The following is a 27,736-nucleotide window of genomic DNA, read 5'->3' on the forward strand; positions in this document are numbered from 1 at the left end:
TCATTTCTGTTTACTATGATGAATATATCTAAAGTATGCTAAGCCAGCAGCTAGAAATACCAGGCCGACTGGTGCCATCTTCACCCAGGAGAGCCATGAGGATGAGTGACTGTCCTCACTAGGAATTCGAGTCCTCAGAGGCTTGAGAATCCGCTCTCTCTGGGTCAGGATAGCTCTCCGGGCCCCATCCCATTTCCCTGGCCCCTGAAGGCGGTACTGGTATGGGGTACAGGGACCAAAGAAGACCTCCATGGCCAGCTTTGGATCTGAAAGAAAGAGGAACAGCAGGTTGGGCTTCACCCCTGCGAGGGTGGCGATCTCATCCATGTACTCAATGTGATCCACTTGGATTGTGTGGCGGGGTGTCTTCACATATCTGAAACAAAAGGGAAGAGTGTGGAGGATTCACAGCCTACAGCAGTGGGAGGAGGACAGATTTATATCATCCAGAACATACAAGAACTTTAATAAACTTGACTTCTAGACTTCTACTCACTTTAGAGGTGAGGAAACTAAGAACCAGAAAGCTAAATTGACAATCTGACAGCACCCAGGTACCGAAGGACAGAGCAGACACAAAATCCAAATTTCCATGTACTCTGTCCCTTAGTTTTTGATTGTAACAGCGTGACTGATCTAGAGATTGATGCTCACAGTGATCCTTACCCTTTAAGATGTTCATTTTATAAATGAAGGATTGTGATCCAGTTAAATACTTCCCTGGGTATTTTGTAGGTAGGCTGAAAACTTAACTTCCAGCCCACCTATGTGTTTGCAGTCAACTGGGAGACAGATAATCAGACAATTATTGATAATCTGACCCTGGGAGTTTGGTGGCTGTCACGGGGTAAGGCTTTAGGAGTGTAATATCCTTTGCAAAGGAAGGTGACTCTGCAGCAACACTGGGAATGAAAGCTGCCTGGGAAGTTCTCCCTTGATCTAGATGCCTCCATTCTGAGTATACATTGTGTGATGCATTTCCACGGACTTCAGAACCGTAGAGGCCTGAAGCCTCTGTTCACATGGCAGATATTATGGATTTGATATTTTTTGTGGTAATTTTACATCCAGCATTTGGAAGTAAAGTGTCTTGATGAACAAGTACCTTTTCCAATGTGCACAAGCATATTTTAAGGGATAGTAGTAGCCCTTTGCACACCTGCTGTGCAACATGGATCAGTGGTCACAGCTTTCTGATGTGAGAATGCAAAAAGTGTTGTCTTAGAGATGTGAGAGCTGGCACTTCTGCTGCATGAGCTAAACACTTTTCCCACGTTGCGGGACCTTCCCCCAATTGGAGTTTATAACCTCACATCTGAGTACTTGTTTCGGACAGGGTTACATAGGATGTAGGAAGAAAAACAGTGATGCCATTTTATGCCTTGTGCATAATCCTATTGGAAATGCTTAGCAATGCCTGCCATAGCAGGCACAGAGTAAATTTTTAATCAATTCACTCTTTCTTCTAAATATTGATGAGAATGGCACCTCATCAACTAAGGGTATTCTCATCAACTAGGGTTTTCAACTAAGGGTATTCTCTGTTACTAAGTTTGTACAACTGTAAAGTATGTATGTGTGGGGGAGGGGCTTTCATGTCTTTATATAGACACACACCCTTAAAGTCCTTAGAATTCTGAGGTAATGTGGCAAGGTTACTTATTAAGATATTCATTTGTATATTTTCTGTCTATATTCCAGTCTTCCACTGTCTGCAAAAGTGGCCAAGCCCTTTGTGTTCCCTTGTCTTAGAGACATTTTTTGTTACATGACCAAAGAAGTACCTTAATGGCAACACATCTCCCCTCCCAGCTTTGTTTCCTTAATTCTGGACTCATGGAGGAGAATAACATAAATATCCTTGAGAGTAACAAGAGAGGAGAGAAAGATTTTATACAGCATATGAAATAGAAATCTGGTTTAAAAGAGTCTAGGAACCTAAGCAAGATGTCAGAGGGAATAGTTGTGTGGGGCTCCTGAGGAGACTGGACCCTGAGCCCATCTCAGACGAAGCCCCCATCCTCAGTAGAGTCCTCTACCCTACTCATAATAAGGAAGCCAAAAGCCTCCAGGCTTTAAAGGTGTACATTAGATTATGATGTCAGTAAGGAATGTGATGTGGTAAAAATGAGAGACTGCTCCTACATTTTGGGATAGTCTTCCTGGATTCTGGTGAGATACTGGGAGAAAAACCTCTAATGATGTAGAATGATTTAAAGAGAATAAACACATGGCTGTGTGTTGCGTAACTGAGCTACATGCTTGTTTAGGAGTTGTATAACAAGATAGTATAGGAAATGGAGAAAAAGTGAGATTAAGCATGGGTATAGAATCCCAGATTAAGAATTCTGTGATCTGCCGGGTACAGTAGCTCATGCCTATAATCCAAGAATTCTGGGAGGCTGAGATGGGTGGATTGCCTGAGCTCAGGAGTTCAAGACTAGCCTGAGCGAGAGTGAGATCCCATCTCTACTAAAAATAGAAAAACTAGCTGGGCATTGTGGCAGGTGCCTATAGTCCCAGCTGCTCAGGAGGCTGAGGCAAAGGATCACGTGAAGACAAGAGTTTGAGATGGCTGTGAGCTATGATGCCTGGCACTCTACCCAGGGCAACTGACGGAGATTCTGTCTCAAGGAAAAAAAAACCCTGGATATCAACATCCAAAAAAAAAAAAAGAAAGAAAGAAAGAAAGAAAAATCTACCCAGGTTGATTGAGTGAGACTCTACCTCAAGGAAACAAACAGACAAACAAATAAAAAACCCTGACTATCCACATTAAAAAAATAATAATAAAAAAGAATTCCATGACTCCTGTGAAGGTCTATGACTAGTTGTTACTAATTATTTACCGTTTTTCTGTAGTCCTTTTCCTCTTGGCAATATCTGCCATCATGTTGTTCATTGAGGGTAATTTGCTCAGCCCTAGAAGAGAAATTTCAGAGTCTGTCAGGATTCCTAGGAATAGAGAGGAACATTTTGTTGAAAAGAGAGAACTAGTGTCAAAAAGAAACTGAAGATTAGGTGAAATACTAGGCCTTTCTCCAACATTTATTGATGTACCTTTGAACACGCGTGTAGCCCAGCGAGATTGGAGCTCTGCAATAGGTAGGATGATGCCCAGGGGCTGGATAAGACCGATGACAGCCAATGTTGGCTTCTCCAGGTCAGGAGGGAACATAAGCTTATACAGGGACACTTCGTTATCATGAACTTTGATCAAACCATCAAGGAAAGGAAAAGAAAAACTGTATCCTGTAGCAAAGATGACAACATCGATATTTTCCTCTACAGTGCCATCGTCAAAAATGGCATCTGTTTCTGTGAATTCTTTCACGTTGGGCTTCACTTGGACTTTTCCAGAAATTATGTGATTTGGCAGGTCATCACTGACAGTTGGATGCTGACTTAAGGGTCTGTGTAAAAAGAGAAATCCTGAGTAAGCAAATATACAAAAAAGAAATCATGCAAATGAGAAGGAATTGAAGCAAACAGGTTGCATTATTTTCTTGAACCCTGTGCTTATTCAACTTTTTGCCTGTAATGGCAAAGCAGAATAATTTTGTGCCCCAAGTCCTTCAGTGGCTATCTCAGCTCTATATTTTTCAAGTCCTTTACATTTTGTTGTGAAACTTCAGTGTGCAGTATATAGTATATCTTCCATTCTCTACCATGTTGATTTTAATGTTAAAATATTTTAAACTGCTGAAAATTGAGGAAAAGTGATACATGACTATGGATTGTAGTTTCAAAACAAGTCATAGTTTTTTTTTTTTACAATAACTTTTTTTTTTTTAAGTTAATGTATACAGTATAGGAAACTGAAAAACACAAGAAGCAAAGGACAAAGTCATCCATAATCGCAAGCAGTTTATAGTTTGACACGTCCTTCTAGATCCCGAGTGTACATACACAACATCTGATTTCCTGGGATTGAGATTGCACACTGTGTATCATGCTTTTTTGCACATCGTGAATATTTACCAATCCCAAATCCCAAAGCTTTATGAGTATTTTGATAACCAAGAATATACTACACCAACTCAGTCTGTTAGGAAAGAGTGTAATCCTGCCTTTCTTGGGATGAAAATTTCATAGAAGACAAAAATGGCAACAAGCCTCTAGATAAAAATACTGGCAGAGTTCTGATTAAAATACTGCATTCCAAAAAAAAGAAAAAAATTACTGCATTCCCTTAATGCTCACTTTAAAATGAAACATAAAGCAAAAGTACACTAAGTATGTTTCTAAGATAATTAACAGATGTATACCATTAGAATACCAAGAAGGTACATTTCCATTGAATTACTTAGCATATATATATATTTTTATCATAAAAATTAATATTTATTCAGTACTTGGATTGTGAGAGGCCTGCTAGGCACCACAGTTATGTTTGTTAATATAGTACTTAATATCATCTACAGAACATGTCACTTAATAATCTCAATAGAACTCTGTGATATAATAATTATTATACCCAATTTACAGATATGGACTCTGAAAGATGTTAAATAAATAATTTACCCAAGGCCATACTATCTATAAGAGATGTCAATATTTGAATCTGGACAGCCCATTTTTGTTAAAAACATTTTCAAACATTAAAATTATGAAATGAATACTGAAATTCAAAATGGGTATTATTTTGCCAAATTCATTTACCTACACAGATTTTTATCTCTCATGGAACCATGTGAAAGTGAATGGCAGATATGAGAATTCCATGATAAAATAATAATACTTAACAAACATTTCCTAAGAATAAAGATATTCATCTAACACAACCAAAATACCATTATCACACACAAAGCATTCACGGTAAGTTCCTAATGTTATCTGATAGCCAGTCCATATTCAAATTTCCACAACTGCCTCAAGCATCTTTTATAGCAGTTAATATTTTCAAGCCAGATTCGATCAAGACTATATATTCCATTTGGATGTTGTTTTCTTATCTCCTATAATGCAGAATAATGCTCACTAGTGATAGCCAAAAGGGAGGCACATGCATCCGTGGCTACTGTCAAAATGTCATGTGCACACACCTGCACACATCTCTCCTTTCATGCTGCCTTCTGCCCCTCTGCTGCCAACCTAATCAACAAGCCTTGATATACTTGTTCAGAGGTGGTTTAACAAGTCCATGTCCAAGATGCATCTTTTCTATCAATTATAACAAAAAGATACTCACAAAATGGCTAATTCACTAGTTCTATTTTTTATCATACATTGTCACCTCAGGACATCTCCAAAGCTTAAGTCATAGACTCTTTTTACTTCCTGCTCCACCTTGATTTCTACAAAACTTCTGTTGTTTATAGGCTAAATCAATCCCCATGTTAGATACATAATTCATTTGTAGAAGAATTAGCCATAAAGTTGCCTAACACAAGTACCCATTCAAATATTTGTTTAATAGCTAAATTGTCTTAAATAATTCTATCTCCAGGCATTGAATCCATGTTCCCAAGGGGAAAAATGTTAAGTAGGAGAGAGCAAAGCTTTATGCTGGAAACATTAGTCTTCTCAGAAGCTCTGTCTGGTGGGCTTTCACTTCCTCTAATGGGGGAAAGCTTTGTCACGTGAACACCCTTGCAGACAGTCTTCTGCTATGAGGAAGAAAAGAGATACTTGGCAGATGTCAGGAGGGGGTTTATCGATAGATAAGATTTGGATTGGAAATGGGATACAGGGAGAGATGTGAACAAAGATATAGATTTAGAAAAACCAAATATATATAGAAAAAGTGTGGAAGTAGCTTTTAAACATTATTTAAGGGGATGGGTGGAGATGAGATGCAGGGCCACAGGTCTGGTCTTAATGGGAGGGTAAAGAGTGAGTGAGTTTATGTATACAAATAAAATCAGACTCTTAAATTACAATCACTAGATTGAAAATAAGCTCTTACTTGAGTAAAGACTGAAGCATCCAAAAATTCAAAAAGTGAGAATCTTAGAAGTGAACCGTGGAGACTACTTTTACAATCTTGAGGCAGGGGAGGCTTTTAAAATTTAGTTTAAAAACTCAGAGGTAACAACAGAAGACCTGGACATACATGAGTATTGAAAATTTAAGGCCCATATATTTTAAAAAGTACCATAAGCTAAACCACCAGGAAAATGACATGATCAGAAAAAAATGTTAACACTGATGATTTAAAAATGTATGGATTTCTACAACACACAAATAGTTCTCACAAACATAAAAACTCATAATAATTAAGAGAATCTTTGTTTTTTATTCCACTGATAGATTAATTTTCTAAAGTATAGCTTTTGCCAAGTCACCAATCTTCTCTTTTCTTCCCTCTTCACACCTTGAGTTAGCACATTTTATCAGAAGTTTCCTTATGATATACTCCCTTTGTTTAAAAAGTCTTAGTATTGGCGGCGCCAGTAGCTCAGTCGGAAGGGCGCCAGCCACATACACTTAGGGTGGCAGGTTCAAACCTGGCCCAGGTCTGCTAAGCAACAATGACAACTGCAACCAAAAAACAGCTGGGCCTTGTGGCAGGCGCCTGTAGTCCCAGCTACTTGGGAGGCTGAGGCAAGGGAATCGCTTAAGCCCAAGAGTTGGAGGTTGCTGTGAGCTGTGATGCCACAGCACTCCACCCAGGGCAACAGCTTGAGACTCTGTCTCAAGGAAAAAAAGAAAGGTCTTAGTGTTTACATTACACAATCCCAGATAGGATCTATCTATATATCCATCTTCCTAACTTTCTTTCTTTTAGTGGTAGCTGGGGAATTACTACAAGGGAATACTCGAGACTGTTCCAAGATAGGACTGGTTGGGATTCTAAAGAAAGAAGCAGGAAAGGTCAGGGAGACCAGTCCAAGGCACTTCCTGGGGGAACTTAGGGACACAGGAGGCTGCAGTGTATCCTGGTGGTAGATGAGACAGGGAGTGTCTACGTAGTGCCTCAAGGAGGGCGGTTAGCTTATAAAGTTTACCAGAGGCTTTAATGAATTTGGCTAGGGCCGAGGCTAGTTTCCTTCAACAACCTAGACACCTTTATAGGTTCCTGCAAATGTTCAAGGCCAGAGCCTGGGTTTAATCCTTCAGGGAAGAATATGCAGCTGGTCAATATTTCTCGGTCAGGACAGAGAAAAAAGTGAGGGAAACTGAGGAATTCTACATACGATAAGAGCATGTGTATGTGAGTGGATATGTATTGTGTGTATTTTCAAAACTCCATCCTGAAATGCAGTGTTCTCTTTTCAATCTATTATTTATTTAAATATTGCACCTCTTCCATTTGTTCTAATTTCTCTTAATCTACATAGTAACCATTTTTTCCTTCAGTCTTCTTCTACTGTTGTCATTAGTTGACAAACGATATTTTTAACCTCCAAAAATTATTTCATGTGGCACTTGAATTTCCTTAAAATCTCTTATATTTTTATGCAAACTGAATTTTCGTTCCTCCTCTTTTTTCCTTAGGCATGTGTTCTGATTTTTGGACTCATCTTTTTCTCCTTGAATACTCATTCATTTATAAGAGATGATATTTTTCTTTGGCAGCTGATGTGTGGTTATTAGATTGTCCTTGGTGGAAGTTGCATAGGTGGTAAAAGACAAAGTAGACCATGTCTGTGGTCCCAAAATATGGAAACTAGCAAGCAGCCCTTCACTTACTGAGGTACCTGGATAAAAGCCTTCTTGTCCCCTCACTACAAGGCATTCCATAAACTCAGGGAGGACTCAGCATAAGGCTGGAGGTAGGGCCAGGCCTTCATCATGAAGGGCTGAAGTTGACTTTCATCATAGAGTTCCACACCAAATTCTTCCTAGGATTTGCCACTATCCTGTCCCTCCTTGGAGATCACTGCAGCTGATCCCTCGGTACTTGTCTGACCCATGGAGAAGAGAGTATAGAGCACAAAGCCTAGTTGACCCCTGTTTCCCTTAGGCTCAAGGAAATCTAGTGCAGGGGACAAAAAGAAAGAGTTAGGAATGGAGGGAAAGGGCATTGTATGGGTGGTTTCTGTTGCCAGGATCTTTTCTATTTTTCCTGTAATCAAGGATTTTGAAAGAATAGACTGTGAAAGTCATGCAATTGTACTACAGTGAACCTAGTGGAAGTTATTACTCAAATTATTTATATCCCAAGCTCAGACCTCTCCTTCAAGTTCTAGACCCACACAGTCAACAGCCTGTTTGTGACTTATCTCCCTCTGATGGCCTCATAGACCTATCAAACTTAACAGGATGCAAACAGAACTCTCAGTTTTCACCTCCTAGCCTATGGGATTGCCTCCACAGTAAATAGCTCATTTGTCAACTCAATCATTCAAGTAAAAAGCCTAGAAGTTTTTTTTTTTTTTTCTTTTCAGCCTCCCACGTATTTGGGAACCTAGCAGTTCTTGATTTCTTACATTTTCTTTTCCTATTCAATCCATCAGGAAGCACTATACGTCTATCCTCAAAGCCCATTCTGAATCTACCCACTTTACTTTTCTCTATTCCTATTATACTAACCAAGCCAATCCAATCACTCTCCTAGGCTATGGACCTTTTCTTTTCATCTCAGCCCCATCTGGGAACCCAGGCTTTCCGTTTTCCAAAACAATAGCCTGAGTGATCCTTTAATATTTAGCATCAAATCATGACCCTCTTATGCTTAAAATACTTAATGATTTCTCATTGTACTACATGAAAACGTCACTCATCATTAACATCAGTAATTATCAGGGAAATGCAAGTGAAAACCACATGAGAAATTACCTCTGACCCAGTAGGATGGCTGTTATCAAAAAGACAAGAGATACCAAGTCTTGGCAAGAGAGTGGAGAAAGGAGGACCTTTGTACATTTTTAATGGGAATGTAGATTGGCATAGCTACTGTAGAAAACAGTATAGAGATTCCTAAAGAAATAAACAAAAAAGTTCCATATGATCCAGCAATCTTTCTTCTGGTGTTTGCTCAAAGGAAATGAAATCACGAACTTGTAATAATACAAGTATGTGAACTCCATGTTCATTACAGCATTATTCACAGTAGCCTAAATATGGAAACAACTGAAGTGTTCATTGATGGGTAAATGGATAAAAGAAGGTTGTGTGTACCTGTGTACATAATGGAATATTATTCTGCATTAAAAAAGTGGGAGGTTCTGTCATTTGCCAGTGTCTACGAGTCTGGAGGATGCTATGCTAAGTGAAATAAGACAGTCACAGAAAGAAAAATACTTCATGATCTCACTTATATGTGGTATCTAAAAAAGAAGTCAAATACACAGAGATAGAGAATGAAATAATGGTTACCAGGGAGGGGTGGGGAGGAAATGGAGAGATGTAAGTTAAAGGATACACAGTCGCAGATACATAGAATGAACGAGTCTAGACAGCTAATGTACAACAGGAGGACTGTAATTAATATCGGGGATTTTTGCTGAAAGAGTAGGTTTTAGGTGCTCTTGCTACACACAGACACACACAAAAGAGGACCTCAGTAGGATGGTGTCTATGTCGATTTGCCTGACTATGGTAACCATTTTACTCTGCACATGTGTATCAAAACCCATTGTTGTATGCCTTAAATATATGTAAATTTTTAAAAAGGATAAAATCCAAACTCTGCCCCATGTCCCAGGAATACGTCCTCCGGCTGCGGCCTCACTATGTTTCCTGCACAGTATTTTCCCCTCGCTGACTTTGTTCTGATCATACTCGTTTCCGTTCTGCTCCTCAGTTCGCACCAAGCCCCTTCCTACCTCAAGAATTTTGTGATCTAGTTCTGAGTTGTCACTCCTTGGAGATGCCTTCTACATTATTCCATTAAACGATCTGGCTGCTCCCTTCTCTTACTTGCTCTTTATCACATAACCCTATTCATTTCCTTCTTGGGTCTCATCACATTCTGTAGTTTTTAAAAATCGTCCATCTCTCTCAAGTCCGATGCAGCTTTGTTCTGCTTCCACAGCCTTGTAGATGGTCACTAAATATTTTTAAATGAATGAATGCCATATTCCTTTGATTTATTTGCTGAAATATTTCAAGAATCACTCTTTCAGAGTTGCCTTTAAAGAAAATTAAGTACTCATGGGAAAAACAATTATCACTTTATAATCTCAGACCATTATTCCCTAGGTTGAGACTTTGGTTGATGCTTTTATTTTACTCTCTTAAATATTACTTCTTCATTTTATCCCCCCAACCCACCTTTTTTCTTAACTCAGCTTAGTACCATTTTCCACTTTTATCTTTTGCTTTTTTACCAAAAGCTTTAGATAGTTTCTGAACCAAGAAACTTCCAAGGCACAGACCTGGGATCATAAGGCTGCTTACACTGAGGATGGGGCATTAGAAATCTCTAACATCATGTGGGCTATTTAGACATTTTCACCCCAACCTCAGTGAAAATGACTTTGAGCTTTAATACAACCCACACCTATATTTACCACGTTATTAATCACATTTCATTGCTTTAATCTGTTTTCATGTCCTTTTTTGCTCCTCTAGACTTGAAGTTTCATTGAATGGAGGAGCAATGTGTTTATTTTTGTACATGGGATATAGCAATTAAATATTAAATGGTTGCTGAATGAATGCAACATCAGGAAACAAATGCATGCATGTGCTATATGTATATAATGTAATTGCTATGTATTAATGAATAGGTGAGATTAATTGACCAAAATAAATGGCAAATGCCAGAAGCTGTCTTGAAGGCAACTTTTATACATACACAAATTACCCAAATTAAGACCATTTGATTATCACCTGTGCTGAGGCTGCAGGCCATAATGTGCATGATTGAATCTTGAGTTCAGTATCTTTTCCATTTGGTTATTTATTTGCGATGTACTTAATATTTTCCAGAGAAAATTATTGAACCTAGTGAAAAATGAGATATCCATGGGATACCCATCATCCCAAACACGGTGTAAAATCCATGATCCTCGTCTAGTACTGAGGAATACCTGAGGGGACAGAGATAGAGCAAACCAGTGAAGGAGAGAGAGAATATCTTAGATTATATTATTTTATTCACATATTACCCATCACCAAGTTTAAGAGTATTGGCTTCTGATGATAAGGAGGTAAAATACTACACATTGATCATCAGACTAATGTCTGATGTCTACTGATTTCCAGAAAAAAAGTGGCATCTATCCATCAATGAATGAAAAACAGAAAACTCTATTAAATTTGAATGTTTCTGAACTACTATTTAAAAACAAACTCCTGAATATTGACATATGCTTCATATATAAATAAAGGCTTGGATTTAGAAGTGAAATGTCATATTAGCTTCTACTGTATTGTTTGCCTCAAAATAAAAATATACATTACAAACTTTAATGAATCATATTGTTCAGGACTAGTTTTTAGGTTAACTGAATGTAGTTAGAATCATTTCCAAATATTTCTGCAATATATTTACAAACTTTTCTGCATCCTGATACACTTAGAAAAGGAATTGTTTGATTACTGGTGATTTTATAATATTGAGGTTGTCGAATTTCAATTCTTACTGGTCACATCTGTAGAAGTACAAGATAGGTTAGAAAGGTGCCTGTGACCACACACATTCACCTTTTAAATTCTCTCTCTCTCTCTTTGAGACAGAATCTCACTATGTCATCCTTGGAGAGTACCATGGTGTCACAGCCCACAACAACCTCAAACTCTTGGGCTTAAGTGATTCTCTTGCCTGAGTCTCCCAATTAGCTAGGACTACAGGTGCCCACCGCAATGCCCAGCTATTTCTTTTTTTTTTATGTAGTTGTCATTGTTGTTTAGCTGGCCCGGGTTGGGTTCAAACTCACCACTCTCAGTGTATGTCACTGGTGCCATAACCACGGTCTTACGGGTGCTGAGCTATAAATTCTTACTAAAATTATTTTTTAGAAACCCAACTCTTAGTACCTTAGTAATAATTTTTCTGAGAAACTGATGTTGAATGATAACAAATAAAGATAAATAAGTATAAAAAATTAATAGTAATAAAGATACCTGAACAACCTAGTAGGTTGAGTTTTCTATTAATTAAGGTTTTATTAAATGTGCTCAATGATCTTATATGCAAAATGTTATCTCATTTTCTTTTAAAATCAGGATTGTTATTAATTTTTCGAGAAAAGAAAAGATAAATAAAGCATAAATGAAGTTCTTGGATAAATTGCTTTTGTATAAAATGAAATACAACTAAAGCAGAATTTACTAACTCCTTCTATCTTCCCTCATTATTATGGATACATTGCAATACAGCTGTTGGAAAAGAATCATATAGTTATCATCATTATTGATTCTCCTCTTTTTCCTGTTCCTTAATCTACCACCAAGAGCTATTGATTGCAGATAGACTCTCAATGTCTTGTTGTTACTGCTATTTGAAGTCTATTTCAGGACCCAGGTGTTGATGTGGTAGTGAAAAAAGTCGGATTAATTGTCTAACATTGTGTTTTATCTCTGCTAATGTTTTGCTCCATTAGCTCAGTTAATAGTAATTTATTCATAGGTGGGGCTTGGTGGCTCACACCTGTAATCCTAGAACTCTGGGAGGCCAAGGTGGGTAGATTGCTTGAGTTCAGGAGTTCAAGACCAGCCCGAGCAAGAGTGAGACCCCCCATCTCTACTAAAAATAGAAAAATTAGCAGGGCATTATGACAGGTGCCTGTAGTCTCATCTACTTGGGAGGCTGAGGCAAGCTCAAACTCAAGCACAAGAGTTTGAGCTTGCTGTGAGCTATGATGATGCCATAGCACTCTACCCAGGCCAACAGAGTGAGACTCTAGCTAAAAACAACAACAACAACAACAAAACATAGATTTCACTTTTCTTTTCTGGCCCTTCACAGACTAAATCTACATCAGGATGATACCTGATAAATGCCTAGGTTTCCATTAGGTGAAAGTTGGGTTTTCATTAGTGAAGTCATTGAAAGCAAACAAACCTGTTTTGCTACACGACTAAGCTCCACTGCAATGTCTACTCCAGAATTCCCAATGCCAACCACTATGATTCTTTTTCCCAAAAAGTCCTCAGGACTTTTGTATTCCCGACTGTGGAAGTAACAGCCTTCAAACTTCTCAATGCCTGGTGGATGAAGAGAATTTCTCATTATGAGGAGTAGTTTTTACAGTTTAACACAGAGAAGAAAGTTATGTTCTCAGTCTGTGAAAGAGCAAGACAGAGTCTGGGTCAGCAAACTGAATATTGTAGTTGTTTGAAAAATGTAATTCTATATTTTACAGAGCTCAGGGAAAGAAAGAGTGAATTTATTTATTTATTTATGACAGAATCTCACTCTGTGGCCCTGGGTGGAGTGCCATGGCATGATAGCTCACAGCAACCTCAAACTCCTGGGTTTAAACCATCCTCCTTCCTCAGCCTCCCAAGTAACTGGGACTACAGGCACCTAGCACAATGCCCAGCTAATTTTTCTGTTTTTCATAGAGCCCCTGTCTTGCTCTTGCTTAAGCTGGTCTCGAACTCTTGAGTTCAAGCAATCCACCTGCCTCGGCCTCCCAGAGTGCTAGGATTATAGATGTGAACCACCACATCCGTCCAGAAAGAATGAATTTAGAACTAGTACCCAGGGATTCCAAATATAGACTAGTGACCTTATAAAGTCTATATGTTTAATAAGTGGTAGACATGACTTCTTAGACTTATCCAAAATGAAAGTTTTACCATAATTTCATAATAATCTAATTTTATTCATTATTACATTGTCCCTTGCAGTCTTCAGCAAAATAATGAGCAGGAAATTAGTTGTTTTCTTTTGTTTTACTATTATCTAAGCATATGTAGGGCCTTTCTTAATCAATTTGACATCTCTGCCTTCCATGCTGCCCCTGGTTCTGCTGGGGGCTTCACAGCAGCCCCCATGGTGTGTCTGGCATTCTTAGACATCATCACCTTCTGGATATATTTATGTTTCTTTCCCGCTGAAATTTATTCAAGTACATACGCAACATGTCTCTCTGTAGGTTGTGCCTCTCAGCCAAAAAGCAGATAAAAAAGAGGTGGATACATATATAGACAGTTATTAATATAATTTTAATTAATGGAGATAATTACATTACAATGGTATATTGCATTTTAGCATTCAGAAGATTTTATTTTAAATGTGATTGTGTTGGTGTGTAGACAAAGGAAAGTTAGGCATTTGTCATATATAACTCAGCTAGTGAGTTGGACACCAACATCAAGTTTAAGTCCCTTGATTTCCATGTAGGACTCTTCTGTTTTCAGTTTGTGTCCATCACCAAAGTGTTTTTTATGGTGGCTTGTTAGGCATCATAAAAAGGCTCTGACAAAGCAAGTGTTTCTTTTTTCTTTTTCTTTCTTTTTTTGTTTTTTTAGGGTTACAGAGATTTTATTTAAGAAGAACAAAGAGAAAATTTAGAGCACTTCTAAAGAGAATTGATGGTAGGTCCCTCTCACAGAAGAGATAAGGTGAGAGAGACCAAAGTAAACCTCCCAGGTATTTTTATTTATTTATTTATTTATTTATTTATTTTAGAGACAAAGTCTGACTTTGTCATCCTCAGTAGAGTGCTGTGGTGTCACAGCTCACAGCAACCTCCAGCTCTTAGGCTTAGGTGATTCACTTGCCTCAGCCTCCCGAGTAGCTGGAACTACAGGCTTCTACCACATGCCTGGCTATTTTTTTGTTGCAGTTTGGCTGTGGCCGGGTTTGAACCTGCCACCCTCAGTATATGGGGCCAGTGCCCTACTCACTGAGCCACGGGTGCTGCCCCCAAGTATTTCTTAATTGACCCTTGATTGCAAATGATAGAAAGGGAAGGAAAATGGAGCAGGAATAAGGGGAGAGGCTTTTGTCAGGTTATGGGGAAGGGCTTTCCCCCCTAAGGAATAGTGGCCTTTGAAATGTGCACCATTTTATTCAACAAAATTCAAAGGGAGCTAGTTTGTTTCTATCAGCCAATTAAAATCCATGATAAATTAATGTTATTTAAGATCTTGTTCCAAACTTTAAGATTTCTAAGTTTGTGGACTTGTCAGCTTTTTGCTTTTTTTGCTTGTCATTTTTCTCTTATTGTTATTAATTTCACTTGCTCTAGAAGGGAGGGAGATCAGATGAATGGGCAGGAAACTAATTTAAATGCGGGCTAATTTTTATACGTATTAGAAGTCGTATGAAACCATACAATGTAAAAAATGGAAGTCATTTTCTTTGACTATTTTTGTATGTTAGTGTTGTCCTATTAATGTAAATGTTGAACAGGTAGTTGTTTGTTATTAAAGATTAACAGAGAAATGTTATTAATTGTAGTAATAAAATTCATTTTGCTCTGAAGGTATTTGAATAGTAGTTTTGTACCAAACAGATTCTTTGTGACACACCTGGGAAGGACTGAAGTGGTAAGTAGGGGTCTGTGTGATGTCCACTGCAGACTAAGACTCCATCAAAGACCAAAGTCTCTTGTTTCTCATCAGTCTCCACAACAACATCCCATTGTCCATTGAAAGGAAAATCTGGGTGCTTCCTCACACTTCGCACTTTGGTCTGAGAACAAGGGTGCAACACAGATGATACACGTCACTGGCCTCAGGTTGAATCCCTTCTCCAAACCTCATAAACCTGAACCACACAACTCATCTAAGGGATTCCTACCCATTTAATTCCCATTTCTGGGTACTCCCCCAGTGACCTTGTTATGTGTGCATTTTCAAGTTATTATGGGCATATAACTAGAAATATATTTTCTATAGAAATGGAAAGTTGAGACTTAACTGTGAAAAAGAGCAGAGGAGTGACTAAAGCCATAGGAAAAATATCTTTCTCTCAGAAAGACTTCCACATGAAAGGAAATAGTATTTCTAGTGTTTTCTTCTCTTAGCACAAAGCTGTCCAGTTTTCCTGGGAGTAGAATTTGAGTTTCAGAGAGGAAGTAATGTTCCACCATGATTATAGAGAGATTTTGTTTGTGTGAGTTGGGGGTCATGGTGGTAGATAGACTGTGGGAACTTAAAGTCTTCCTTGTGTTGTTTGTATGACCCTGGTTCTTGTTCTACACATAGGCAATATAATTTTGCTTGGTTACTACTGCCACTCTTCTAAGTCTTCACACATTTTGAATTTAAGGTTAACAGAGAGGGCCCTCACCATGCAGGAACAAAGTATTATCATAAGGACGTTCTGTTGGGCCCAATTCTCAGCCTTGCATTCAAGTGAGATCATCAAAACATTACTTCACCATAAGTGATAATTTTCTAGGTGGAAGCTCATGAGTGATCTCTTCCTCTGATCACACTAGAAGATGTCAGGTGTAGTTCTCTCTCCCTTTTTTTTTTTTTTGTGCAGTTTTTGGCCAGGGCTGGGTTTGAACCTGCCACCTCTGGCATATGGGGCCAGTGCCCTACTCCGTTGAGCCACAGGCACCACCCTCAGGTATAGTTCTCCTGTGTGCACACGTGTGTCTGCAAACATGCACACACACATATACACATATTTACTATGCAATATTTCATTTATATTTTACCTTAAAACGAATGTAATTCAGGAGGCCAAAGCGTTTGGCGTACATCATGAAGTAGTCCATGAGCCTGGAGTTGTGCATATAGTTGGGAAAATGATCAGGTATGGGGAAGTCACTGAAGCACATCATTTCCTTGGAAGTGTTGATGGTCACAGATTTGTAGATACTAGGCATTTTTTCTGAAGTGTTTTTCTACAGAAGAAAACTCGTCTTAATGACATAAAGTTGGCATTAACAAGAGAATCAAAATATTACCTAAAGAAGAAAAATAATCTGAGGAGTAATAAAGCAGTACATTGCCTTTTATGTGCTCCATAAATATTTTCTCCCTCACCCCCACATCTGCTAGAGAAAAAAGTTACATTGAATTGACAATAACACACATATTTGACTTCTCCATAGAAAGGGTGGATGTCAGAAACAATGAAATGGCATCTTCAAAGTTTTGAAATGAAAGAAGCTTACCTAGACGCCTATACCCAGTGAAAATATCCCTCAAAATGAAAATGAAATAAACACATACTCAGAGAAAATCTGAGAAGATGCGTCGGCAGCAATCCAATGCTGTGAGAAATATGAAAGTAAGTGCATCAGGCTGAACGGTAATGGATAAAGATGGACTCATGCAGTGGAGGAAGGGGTGGAAACTGGAAATCATAAATGTGTGACAAACAGAAAAATATTAACTCTTAAAAACAATAATAATATGCCGGACTTAAATTCAAGTAGTTAAACATAGGATATGGAAAATGAAGTCAAACTATTGTGAGATGCTTGCTTTATTAAGAAAATAGTAATATACAAAGAGAAGGTAGAATGTAATAAGTCAAGAATGCATGTTAAAGTTTGCAAATTAGAAAGGTTAACCATTTTCACCACAGATTTAAGAAAAAAGGACAACTGTTAATATGAATGCAAAAATGGATATCTAAAAAATGTACAAGAAATATAGATGGATAAAGAGTACATGAGTAAAACCTAAAGAGAAAAAGAAGAAATGAGAAATAAAGAAACAAGGACGTAAAACAAATCAAAAACATGAAAGATAGCAAATTAAAGCCAATTACATTCATATTTCATCATATGTAAACATCCCGATTAAAAGAAAAATTCCAAAAACTCAGCAAACAGCCTCTTTATGCTATTCACGTGACATAAAATTAGGTGGGAAGATCGATGTATTATGAAAACACTAATTGAAAGGCAACTGGAGTGGCTATGTTAAGATCCAACAAATTAGATATTACAGCAAAATGAGAGATGAAGGAGAAATAATAAGGACATAAAGATAAATTCTACGGGAAGACAGAAAAATCTTAATGCATTTAGTAACATCTTCAAATGCATTTAGTATCATAATTACATAAAGTACAAATGAACTTAGAAGGAGAAAGAGAAACTCATATTCATAGACAAACTCATATTTATAGCTGGAGAATTGAACTCATCTCACTAAGTAAATGATAGAACAATAGTACAGGCCAGGTGTGGAGGCTCAGGCCTGTAATCCTAGCACTCTGGAAGGCCAAGGTGGATGGATCACCTGACCTCTGGAGTTGGAGACCACTCCGCGCAAAGAGAGACCCATTTCTGCTGGAAGTAGAAAACCTAGCTGGGCGTTGTGGTGAGTGCCAGTAATCCCAGCTGCCTGGGAGGCTGAGACAAGAGGATCCCTTGAGCTCAGGAATTTGAGGTTGCTACTATGATGCCATGGCACTCTACTCAGGATGACAGAATGAGACTCTATCTCAAAAAAAAAAAAAAAGAACAACAGAACAAATATTGGTAATGGCATTATTGGCGAACACAAATTTAGCTTAATTAACATATATAGACAAACCTTAAAATGTAACTACATATTCTTTAGAGGTACATATGACATATTTTTCAATATAAGCTTATGATGAGCCATTAAAATGTCTTAAACAAATTTCAAAGGATTAAAGGCAGAGTATGTTTCCTAAAAACAGTGGAATTAAGTTGGAAATTAGTAAGAGAAAGATAACTGGAACCCGGCCCCCCCACCCCCAAATTGTTTAGAAATTAAACAACGCAGCTAATTAATGTTTGGATCAAAGAATTTATCACAGTAATATTAAGAACATTTTGAACTGAACAATAATGAAAAGATAATGGATCAAATGTGTGGGTGAAATAAATCAAATGATTTCTTCCAAATGATTGGAAGAAAATTTATAGATTAAATGCATATGTTAGACAAGAAAAATAAATTGCAAATTTCACTCTGAAGTGAGGTTGAGAGGAAGAATAGGATGTCTTCCATGAGGATTGTTATGTAACATTCTTCTGGAGACCCTAGTTAATGCAACAATAAATAAAAAGAAGCAAAAGTCATAAATAACTGGAAAGGAAGAAGCAAAGCCATTATTACCCATAGAAGTCATGATTATGTACAGCAAATCCAAAAGAATCCACATACAAAGCATTAGTGAATTTAGCAAGGTTGTTGGATATGAGGCTGACATAAAAATATAAATAATGGCTGAAAGAAATGAAAAAGTTATAAGTAAATGGAGAGGTAACACCATTTCATAAATTAGATGACTCAGTATTCTTAAAATATTGGTTCTTTGCAAATTCATGCATAGATCTGATGCAACCCCGAATATATTTCAGTAGATGTATTTGTGGAAATTGACAAACTTATTCTAAAATCTATATGGAAATGCAGAAATCCTTGAAAAGTAAAGAAAAAGCTAATGCAGAACAAAAATACCAAACTTTACTAAAAGGTACAGTAATTAGGTTAATGATGCATGGATAGAAAAATAGGCCAATGGAACAGAGTTAAGGAACAAACTCCTGCCTAAACAATCACCAATCTTCCAAAAATGTATTAATTAATTAATTTTAAAAAGGCACCACTGCAATTCTGAGTAATTCCTCTGAATAATGAGGAAAGAATGGTCTTTGAAATAAGTAGTGCTATATCCACTGGACCTCTGTATGGGGAAAAATGACCCAGATCTCACCATACTTAAAAAGTAATTCAAAATAGATCACAAACCTTTAAAGGTAGAGCAATAAAAGTTCTGGAAGAAAATGTAGGAGAATATCTTCAGGACTTTGGGGGTAAGTAAAGGTTTCTTAAACATAACACAAAAAGTAAAACCATAACAAAGCTTTATAAAATGAACTTCACTACAACCACAAGCTTCTGTCAAGAGATTTATGACAGTAAAAGCACATAATACATAGTGGCAGATGATATTCACAATAAATACATATGCAACAAAGGCCTCATATACGAAGTAAAAGAACTCTTGCAAACAAAAAGAAAAGGATAGACAGTGTAGATAAAAGTTGGCAAAAATTTTTCACAACTAAGAATATCTAAATTGCCAATAAGCATGTTAAAAGATGTCCAGCGTCTATACCCATGAGGGAGATGCAAGGAAAAGTGCACTCAATACCACTGCACACTCACCAGAATGGTCAAAATAAAAAGACTAGCAATAGAGTGTTTGGAAGGATACAGAACAAGTGGGATTCACACACTATTGATGAGAATGTAAATTGTAAATTTTAATCCCAGGAATGTACTCAAGAGAAATGAGTGGACAAATAAATTGTAGCGTTCATTCAGTGGAATACTACATAGCAATTAACAATATTGAAACGAATTATTACTATTCATATATCATGAATGGATTTGACATGCATAAATGATGGGCTAAAGAAACCAGACACAAAGCCTCATAGTAAAAAAGTAACCAAAATTCATCAAGAGGAGAATGAGTGAATACATTGCAGTATATTCATATACTGAAGCACTACACATCAACACAAAAGAAAATGAACTATTGTTACATACACAATTTGAATGAATCTCAGTTACATAAATTATAAGTGAAGAAAACCAATACAAACATATATGTATATGATCCCAAGGACCAGAAAAAGTAATTAATGGTGATAGAAATCAAAACAGTGATTACCTATGGGGATGGATGGATACTGACTTGGAAGAAACACACAGGAACATCCTAGCATTCTACAAGTATTCTATATCTTGATCTGAATAGTGGTTGCACACACATATATGCATATATATAAATGTATCACAATTAGTCCGTACACTTAAGATTTTCTTACATTATGTACTTTAGTGCACACATGGTACCTCAGCATAATTTTTTAAATAAAAAAGACAAAGCTTCACATTAGATAATAAAGTAAAATCAGGTTTTATGGTGATAAACATAAAACAAAATGACACAGCAAAATGGAAAAATTAAGTGATGGGAAAAATATGCTTCTTAGGTTCTAACTAAAAGATAACTACTTTAGTAATATTAACACCAACACAGTATATTTTAATTGAAGGTAAAAGGAACAAAAAGGTCTTTCTTATTAATCAAAGGAACTATCCTCTAAGAAGATATAGCAGACATAAACTTTTAAGCACTTACCAACAAACCTTTTGTATTTATGATAGAAACTCAAGAAGAAATAGGAAAATAGTCAACACATATAAGACATTATAACATATTTTTATTTATTTATTTAGTTTTTTTTGGTGACAAAGTCTCACTTTCTTGTCCCCAGTGAGTGCTATGGCATCATAGCTCACAGCAACCTTAAACTCTTGGGCTCAAGCAATACTCCTGCCTTAGCCTCCCAAGTAGCTGGGACTACAGGCACCTGCCATAATGCTTGGCTATTTATAACATATTTTAAAAAGATTTGTACACCCAGAATCCTGGTACAGTTTACTATGATCGCACATCTCTCTTATTATTGAGTGGTTGGACAAAGTATTTCAGTCCTTCTTCCCTTTAGTCTATTCTCAGTAGAACAACCAGGATGCTCTTTTTAAAACACAAGTCAGAGAAGATAGTTCCTCATTTTAAAAGCTCAATGTATTTCAATTTCTATCGAAGTCTAAGTCCTAACCATGACCTATAAACCCTGATAGGTCCTGGTCTCCCATTTACCCTCCCACCACCTCCTAGACTTCTCCCCCTTGATCACTAAAATCCAGCCACACCCCCCTCGTTCTTTGCCAACATGCAAGATATGCTCCAACCCCATGGCATGCCCTTGGATGTCCCTCTGAATCCTTTCCCCCAGATACCCTCTTGGCCTTCCTTCTTATATCTCAATTCTTTGTCAAAAAATTCACTTCATATTGAGGCTATCCAGGATCCCTTATTTAAATTATATTCTCCAAACTCTCCTCATTTTCTGCTTTACTTTTATTTGCTATACTTGCTTTTATCAACCATGATGCTGTTTATTCTATTCATCTTCCCCATTAGAATGTAAACTCCCTAAGGGTAAGAATTTTTGTATTTGTATGTACAAATATATTTTGTGGCACTTACATAAGTGCTTGACACAGAGTAAGTGATCAAAAAAAAATTTGTTTAATGAATGAACTCTTGAATTAAAGGAAAAACAAAATGTGTATTATGGAATATTTAGAACTAAAAGTTAATTAAAGCAATACATAGGAAAACCCATAGGTTACAGAGAGATATTTGAATGATCCTAATAGCAGGTTGGAGAGTTTATTTGAGGGCTGTGAGGAATGTTCCCTGGGCACTGGTTTGCTCCAGACACATCAAAGGAAATTCCCTGTGGGACAGTGATGATGATTATTTTGCCTTAAGTCCACTATCCACAGAAATGGAGAGATCTAGGTCTTTAAGCATGGTGTTGATGGGGACAAGAGCCAGAAGTAAGAAAAGGGAATATGTCCTTGTCCCCGGTGAGTGCTGTGGCATTCATTCACGCATACCCATGAGAATGTCAGCCATGAATGGTGAGAAGAATGGCTCTCTAGGGTTATCAAACTGGTAAATATTGATCAGAAGTGCTGGATTTTAAGGGCACCTGCAATCATGGCAAGAGCAGATAAGGGTGCCTAGGCACTTAAGTCTATTCAACATTTGGCACCAAACTTGAACACCTCAGGGCAATAGATCTCTTGCTACCAAGAGTGAGAGGAAGAAGCATCATTGCCCCCGATAGACAAAAAGAGGGTAACATGCAGAGGCCAGCCAGTCAGCAGGCTTGACCACAGAAGAGAGTACGAGACTGCGTGGGAGAAGACCAGCAATAGATCATCCTACTCCACTAATACCATGTCAAGTCAGGTAAAAAATACGTGACATCTCTGAACTTGGGCATAATATCATCTGATCAGTTGAAAGAACCCTCAGCGACCAGCCTTTTCTAATATTTTTGAAATCACCTGGATTCTCAGCTATCCTGCATAGGATACCACGAATGCCATGCCTAACCATATGAAATTGACATATATTTACAGATTTCCTCAGTTGATCAGTATTGCAAGCAAGATTAGGGTCATATATACTTCTTAAAACGTGATGTGTGGTATGTTCCCTCTGAGGAAACCACCAGGCAAATTGTTACAGCTATTTAAAAAAGTTACATGTTTAAAACCAAATAAAATCCAAACTTACCTGAAATTTCCAGAGCCCTCCAATATCATCATTTCTTTCAAAGCAGGTGGGCTCCAAATCTTCATCTAAGCAGCACTTGATGGCACCCAGTCCACTAATCCCAGCTCCAATCACAGCGATGCGCTTCCTGGCCATAGTGTCTCTTCTGGTTATAGAAACAGAGCTTTGACACTACCATCCATTCCATTTAAAGACAATTACTGTCGCAAGGACCTACTGTTTGTTGTCTTCATTTGATTATTATTATTAGCAATGAGAAGACCTCTATGTCCATTACTAGTTAGGCACCGCGATAAGTACAAGGAACACAAAAATGTACAAATAAGAGTTTCTAACCCCTGAAAATTATCTGTATAGTTAGAGAAACGCAAATGTGTAGTCCCCAGGCTATATATGGATAAATGCAATAGTACCATCATATTGTGTTTGCTGTGAGCAGGCAGCACAGGGAAGAAATATCTGGCCTCCTGGAGGAAGCAGCACAGGTGCAGAACCTAAAGATGAATGAATGGGGAACTAGGAAGGCCCGGTGTGTGTGTGTATGTGTACGTGTGTGTGCACACACCTGGCACAATGTAACATTCCAGATAGCGGAGACAATGTGAGTGAGGGAGAAAGTCAGAAAATGAAGAATTGATGTGGAGAATTGCAGGCAGTCTAATAATACTGAGCTCAGAAAGGTAAGGACTGAAATGGGCCTATTAGATATACCAAGGTTGTGGTCATTTGTGACCTTTGCCAGAGAAGTTTCAGTGCAGGGGTAGGTTAGGAGCCATTACACTGTAGTTTAAAAGAATATAAGACCAGAGAAAGTAGATGCAGTTACTGTTTACACTTTATAGAAGCCCATAAAAGTCAAGTAAATTCAACACATTGATTTTTTTCTCTCTTCTTTAATCATCTAAGAAAAGTTAATTGAAATAACCGGGAAATTTTTTAAAAAACCTGCATTTTCAAGATTACTATGAAAGTACCAATATTTAGTATCTCCAAGCCTTAGGGTGTGTATCTATTCATTTATTTACCTCTTATTTACTAGTCCAACAAAAACCTACTGATTCTTAACTATGGACCAGTTACCACTGCACTTATTGTGGAGGCTGCAAACAATAATAGCACATAGTCTTTGACCTCAAAGCCTCAACCTAAAGGGGAGAGCGGATAATGCAGATAAAGACACAACACTGTAACTGCTAAGGTTACAAACAAATTGTGTTTCAGTCTTGCTCAGTCACTTGTAATGATTATGTAGACTCAATGCCCTTTCTTGGTGAAAATTTGTTTCAGTGGAAACAAATGCTGTTTCTACCGCAGAAGTGTACTCCTCTTTCTGCTAGGTTACCTTCTATGTAGAACCTTCTCTGAACTTCTCATCCTTTTAGTGACCACAGAATGCCTTGTATAGATTTCCATTATTGCATTCAGCACATTCCTTTATTAGTTATTATTCTGTCTGTCTTATTTTGGCTGAGTAATAAACACCCAGAAAGATTTGAGACTTATAACTAACTCCCAAACAAAAGTCAATGAAATGAAATTTGAGTGAATAAGTTAATTTCTAAACTTTCCTACCATTTTTGGGGGTTGCTAACATTGATTAGGCAGTAAAAATACTATACCATACAATTATAAATCTGATAAAAATATATTAATGAGTATACCCTTGTTTCTCCCCACAACATATAGTATAAGGCAAAGATCAGAGTGACCAACCTTTAGAAAGAAGGATATTCAAGTTTAATTTTGAACTTCTTAATGAAAGTAGATATATTGTTCCCTCTGTCTTCTTGAAGACAGTCAACAGCACACCAACTTGAAGGCTTTTATAGCTTATTCTTATTGCATTAATGTGTAATCCTTTCCCACGACTCTCCCAATTTAGATTTAAAAATTGCCATAAGGCTTTTAGGGAAGGTACCATGTCTAATTTGATGATATTTGTCATTAGATATTTGTCACTGACATAAGTCTTCAATAAATTTTAATACTAATTGGCATATTGTAAAGACCATCAAAATGACATCATTTGCATTGGCTGGGGAAAGCATAACAAATATTTTGAGAATTAAATAATGTCATTAATTCACTGTCATCACAAATCAAAATACGTTTATCACTTTAGGTGATTTTATGTTAAGAAAATTTTTAGTGTGGACAATCAAAAATTCAGTTAGTGCTTATAACTCTTACAAGAAAACAAAACAGACTACAGATTATGAAAAGAAATATACCAGGAATTATTAATTATTATAATTGGATGATAGAACTGTGAGTAATGGTGTTTTTAAACTTTATATCATTCTATAAAAAATATATACATAGACAAATAAAAAGACTGTTGTTAAATATCTAGGTTTTGGGTTCTCGTTATAACCCAGGAAGAATTATAAACCCATGTTATTTTTAAAATTTCAGATAAATGTAAGGGTACAAACAACTAGGTTTCAATGTTTGCATTTGTTAGGAACTGTCCCTGTTGTAGTTGTTCCCTGCACCCAGGAGATGTGCCATATACCCTTACATTGTGCCTATTAAATGGGAGTACACCCATCCCCCTCCCTTCTCCCTGCTCCTTTCTTCCCCTCCCCCATCTTGAATTGAATTAAGTTTTTCTCTTATGTGCATAAACCAATGTTTTTGAGTCAAAAGGGAACTTAAAGGTAGTGTAGTCCAATATTTTAGCAAACATAGAAATCCTCCTCATAGTATACCTCAATTTTATGTTTATTGAGTCTTGGCTACACACAGTGATGAGGCTGCTGCTGTCTCTCATGAGTAGTGCATTCTATTTTCAGAAGGCTCTGATCACTAGAAAGTTCTTTCTTACCTTACATTAACATTTACTTGTCTTATGTACAATACCCTTCTTCTGTGCTCCCCCTCTGTTTTCTATATGATGACTCTTTAAGACAGTTTTCATATCCTATATACCTTCCTCTTTAACCAGAGAAATTTCCAAAATTAATCTAACTGTTCTCTTAATACAATGTATGACACAGCACCTATTCCTGGTGCTGAATAATTATTTGGTGAATTTGCTTTGGAAGTGAGACCCCATCATAGTCACAGGCCCTACTCTTTCCCCCCAAATAAGGGAAGTATACAAGGCCATAGGTCAGTAGGGTCATGTTAGAATTCAATTCTGATTACAATGTCCTTTTCTTCCTTTCCTCTAATCTTCACTGGTTCTGTGTAAAGGTATTTTATAATAGGGTCTCATAATAGGGTATCCTTTTATCCTTTAGCACTCAATGACATCCAACAGCAGAATGAAAATCTTGTAATGGGAAAACGTATCAACATGAGTAACCAATAAAATCAGAAATGTAAAAGCAATTCGAAAAAGATCCAAATACGCAGGAGCTCTTACACCCTAATTTTGCCTAGTATTATAAAACTCAGCAGTCCATTGCTACAAGCATCTGACTTAGTGCTTTCTTTGAGTACATTTCTTCTCTGTGCTTCAGAAGTTATAGGAGTTGGAGGGGAACACAGTTTTATGGAATTCACTGAAACTTTCAAATGAGAGTTTGTAATTCCTCTGAAGCATCTCTTATTTTCTTATTTTCTCAGGGTTTTACTTTTCTCCATCCAAAAAGATTGATAGGTCAAGCTCTCTCTTCATATCTTTGATGAACCACATTGTAATGCCAGTGTTCTAATTTGACCGGACCAGATAGAAACTCAGGCATGGAGGGCAGGTGTAACATGCTTTATTCAGCTCAAGGGTGGCAATGATCTAAGTTATGTGGAAGATTTGCCCTAGCTGCTGATGGCTGGGCAGCTAAGTTACACAAAGCAATCTGAGATCCATAATCCACAATCTGCCCTTGTCTAGCTCCTGGTGGTTGGAGAGCTGAGTTACACAGAAAGTCTACATTCTGTGATCCACAATCTGCATAGGGTGTAGGTCCTGAGCACCTTTATACCCAGAGGAACAAAAGTGGTGACATGCTAAGTAGCAGTTACATAAGTATGACTTCATTATAGACAGGCTATCTAGGAGCACAAGCCACCTTCCCATAAATACAAAGCCCAAACACTTTTGTGTGTCTCTACTCATATCCATGCCTACTTTATATGTCATATAGAGCAGTGGTTTTCAACCTCTTTTATCTCACAGCACGTTTGAACCTATAGTTAAACCTCAGTGGAGCACGTAAAATAAGAGTAAAGGGGGATTGTGGGAAGATGGCTGACTAGAAGCAGCTTTCACCAGTCTCATGTCCAAAGGGAGAGATGTTGGACTAAAGTGGGTGGAAGCTGAATGTGAGAAGCTGCACATTGAGAGATCTGTGTGAGGTACGCATCATCCAGGCTGAATCAAGCGGTGGAAACAAGAAAGTGGAAGAAAAACAACAGGTCTGAGCCTAGTTCCAGAGAAAGGGAGACTCCTTCCCCAAAATGGGAGCTCTGCGTGGTGACTGACCTGCCCACCAGCAAACAGTGTTCAAAAGTCTTCTCACCTTATCACATGGGAGAGCAAAAGCTCAATCTCGGTCCTCCATTATTGAGGTCCCACATCTGAGCCTAGCCCAATCCCACCTGGCACAAAAGACCAAATAAGACCTCCCTTCCCATCCTAGTTGCCAGAAGGACTATGCTCTGCAGAGGCTGGAGTGTTTGGTGAGCTCACTGAGAAGCTTGGGAAGTCTGCCAGAGCTGAGCTGCAGCACAAGACAGTAGCGTGGCAGTCCTAACTTTGGTGGGGAGAGGGTGAACTATCCATCTCCAGTTCCTTAGGAATTCTCAGGCAGATCTGTTTTCTGCCCTCCAGGACAACCTCTGAGCTTGATTGATTGGGTGGGCTAGTGCTTAAATGACTTTGAT

At 37.6% G+C, this 27,736-nt stretch overlaps 1 protein-coding gene across 1 annotated transcript; it reads right to left on the bottom strand.

Moving 5' to 3' along the window:
* On the bottom strand, window positions 1-25,801 carry LOC128596466 (flavin-containing monooxygenase 5-like). The gene is made up of 10 exons (XM_053606087.1): window positions 25,734-25,801; window positions 24,620-24,718; window positions 22,907-23,051; window positions 16,458-16,646; window positions 15,319-15,481; window positions 12,899-13,041; window positions 10,723-10,922; window positions 3,061-3,413; window positions 2,850-2,922; window positions 1-376 (listed from the first exon to the last, which is right to left on the bottom strand). The coding sequence occupies exons 3-10, from the start codon at window positions 23,039-23,041 to the stop codon at window positions 1-3; spliced, it is 1,632 nt and encodes a 543-aa protein (XP_053462062.1). The 5' UTR covers window positions 23,042-23,051; window positions 24,620-24,718; window positions 25,734-25,801.
* Between the last annotated feature and the right edge of the window lie 1,935 nt (window positions 25,802-27,736).

The sequence above is a fragment of the Nycticebus coucang genome, chromosome 10 (assembly GCF_027406575.1).
Source record: "Nycticebus coucang isolate mNycCou1 chromosome 10, mNycCou1.pri, whole genome shotgun sequence".
Taxonomy (NCBI): Eukaryota; Metazoa; Chordata; class Mammalia; order Primates; family Lorisidae; genus Nycticebus; species Nycticebus coucang.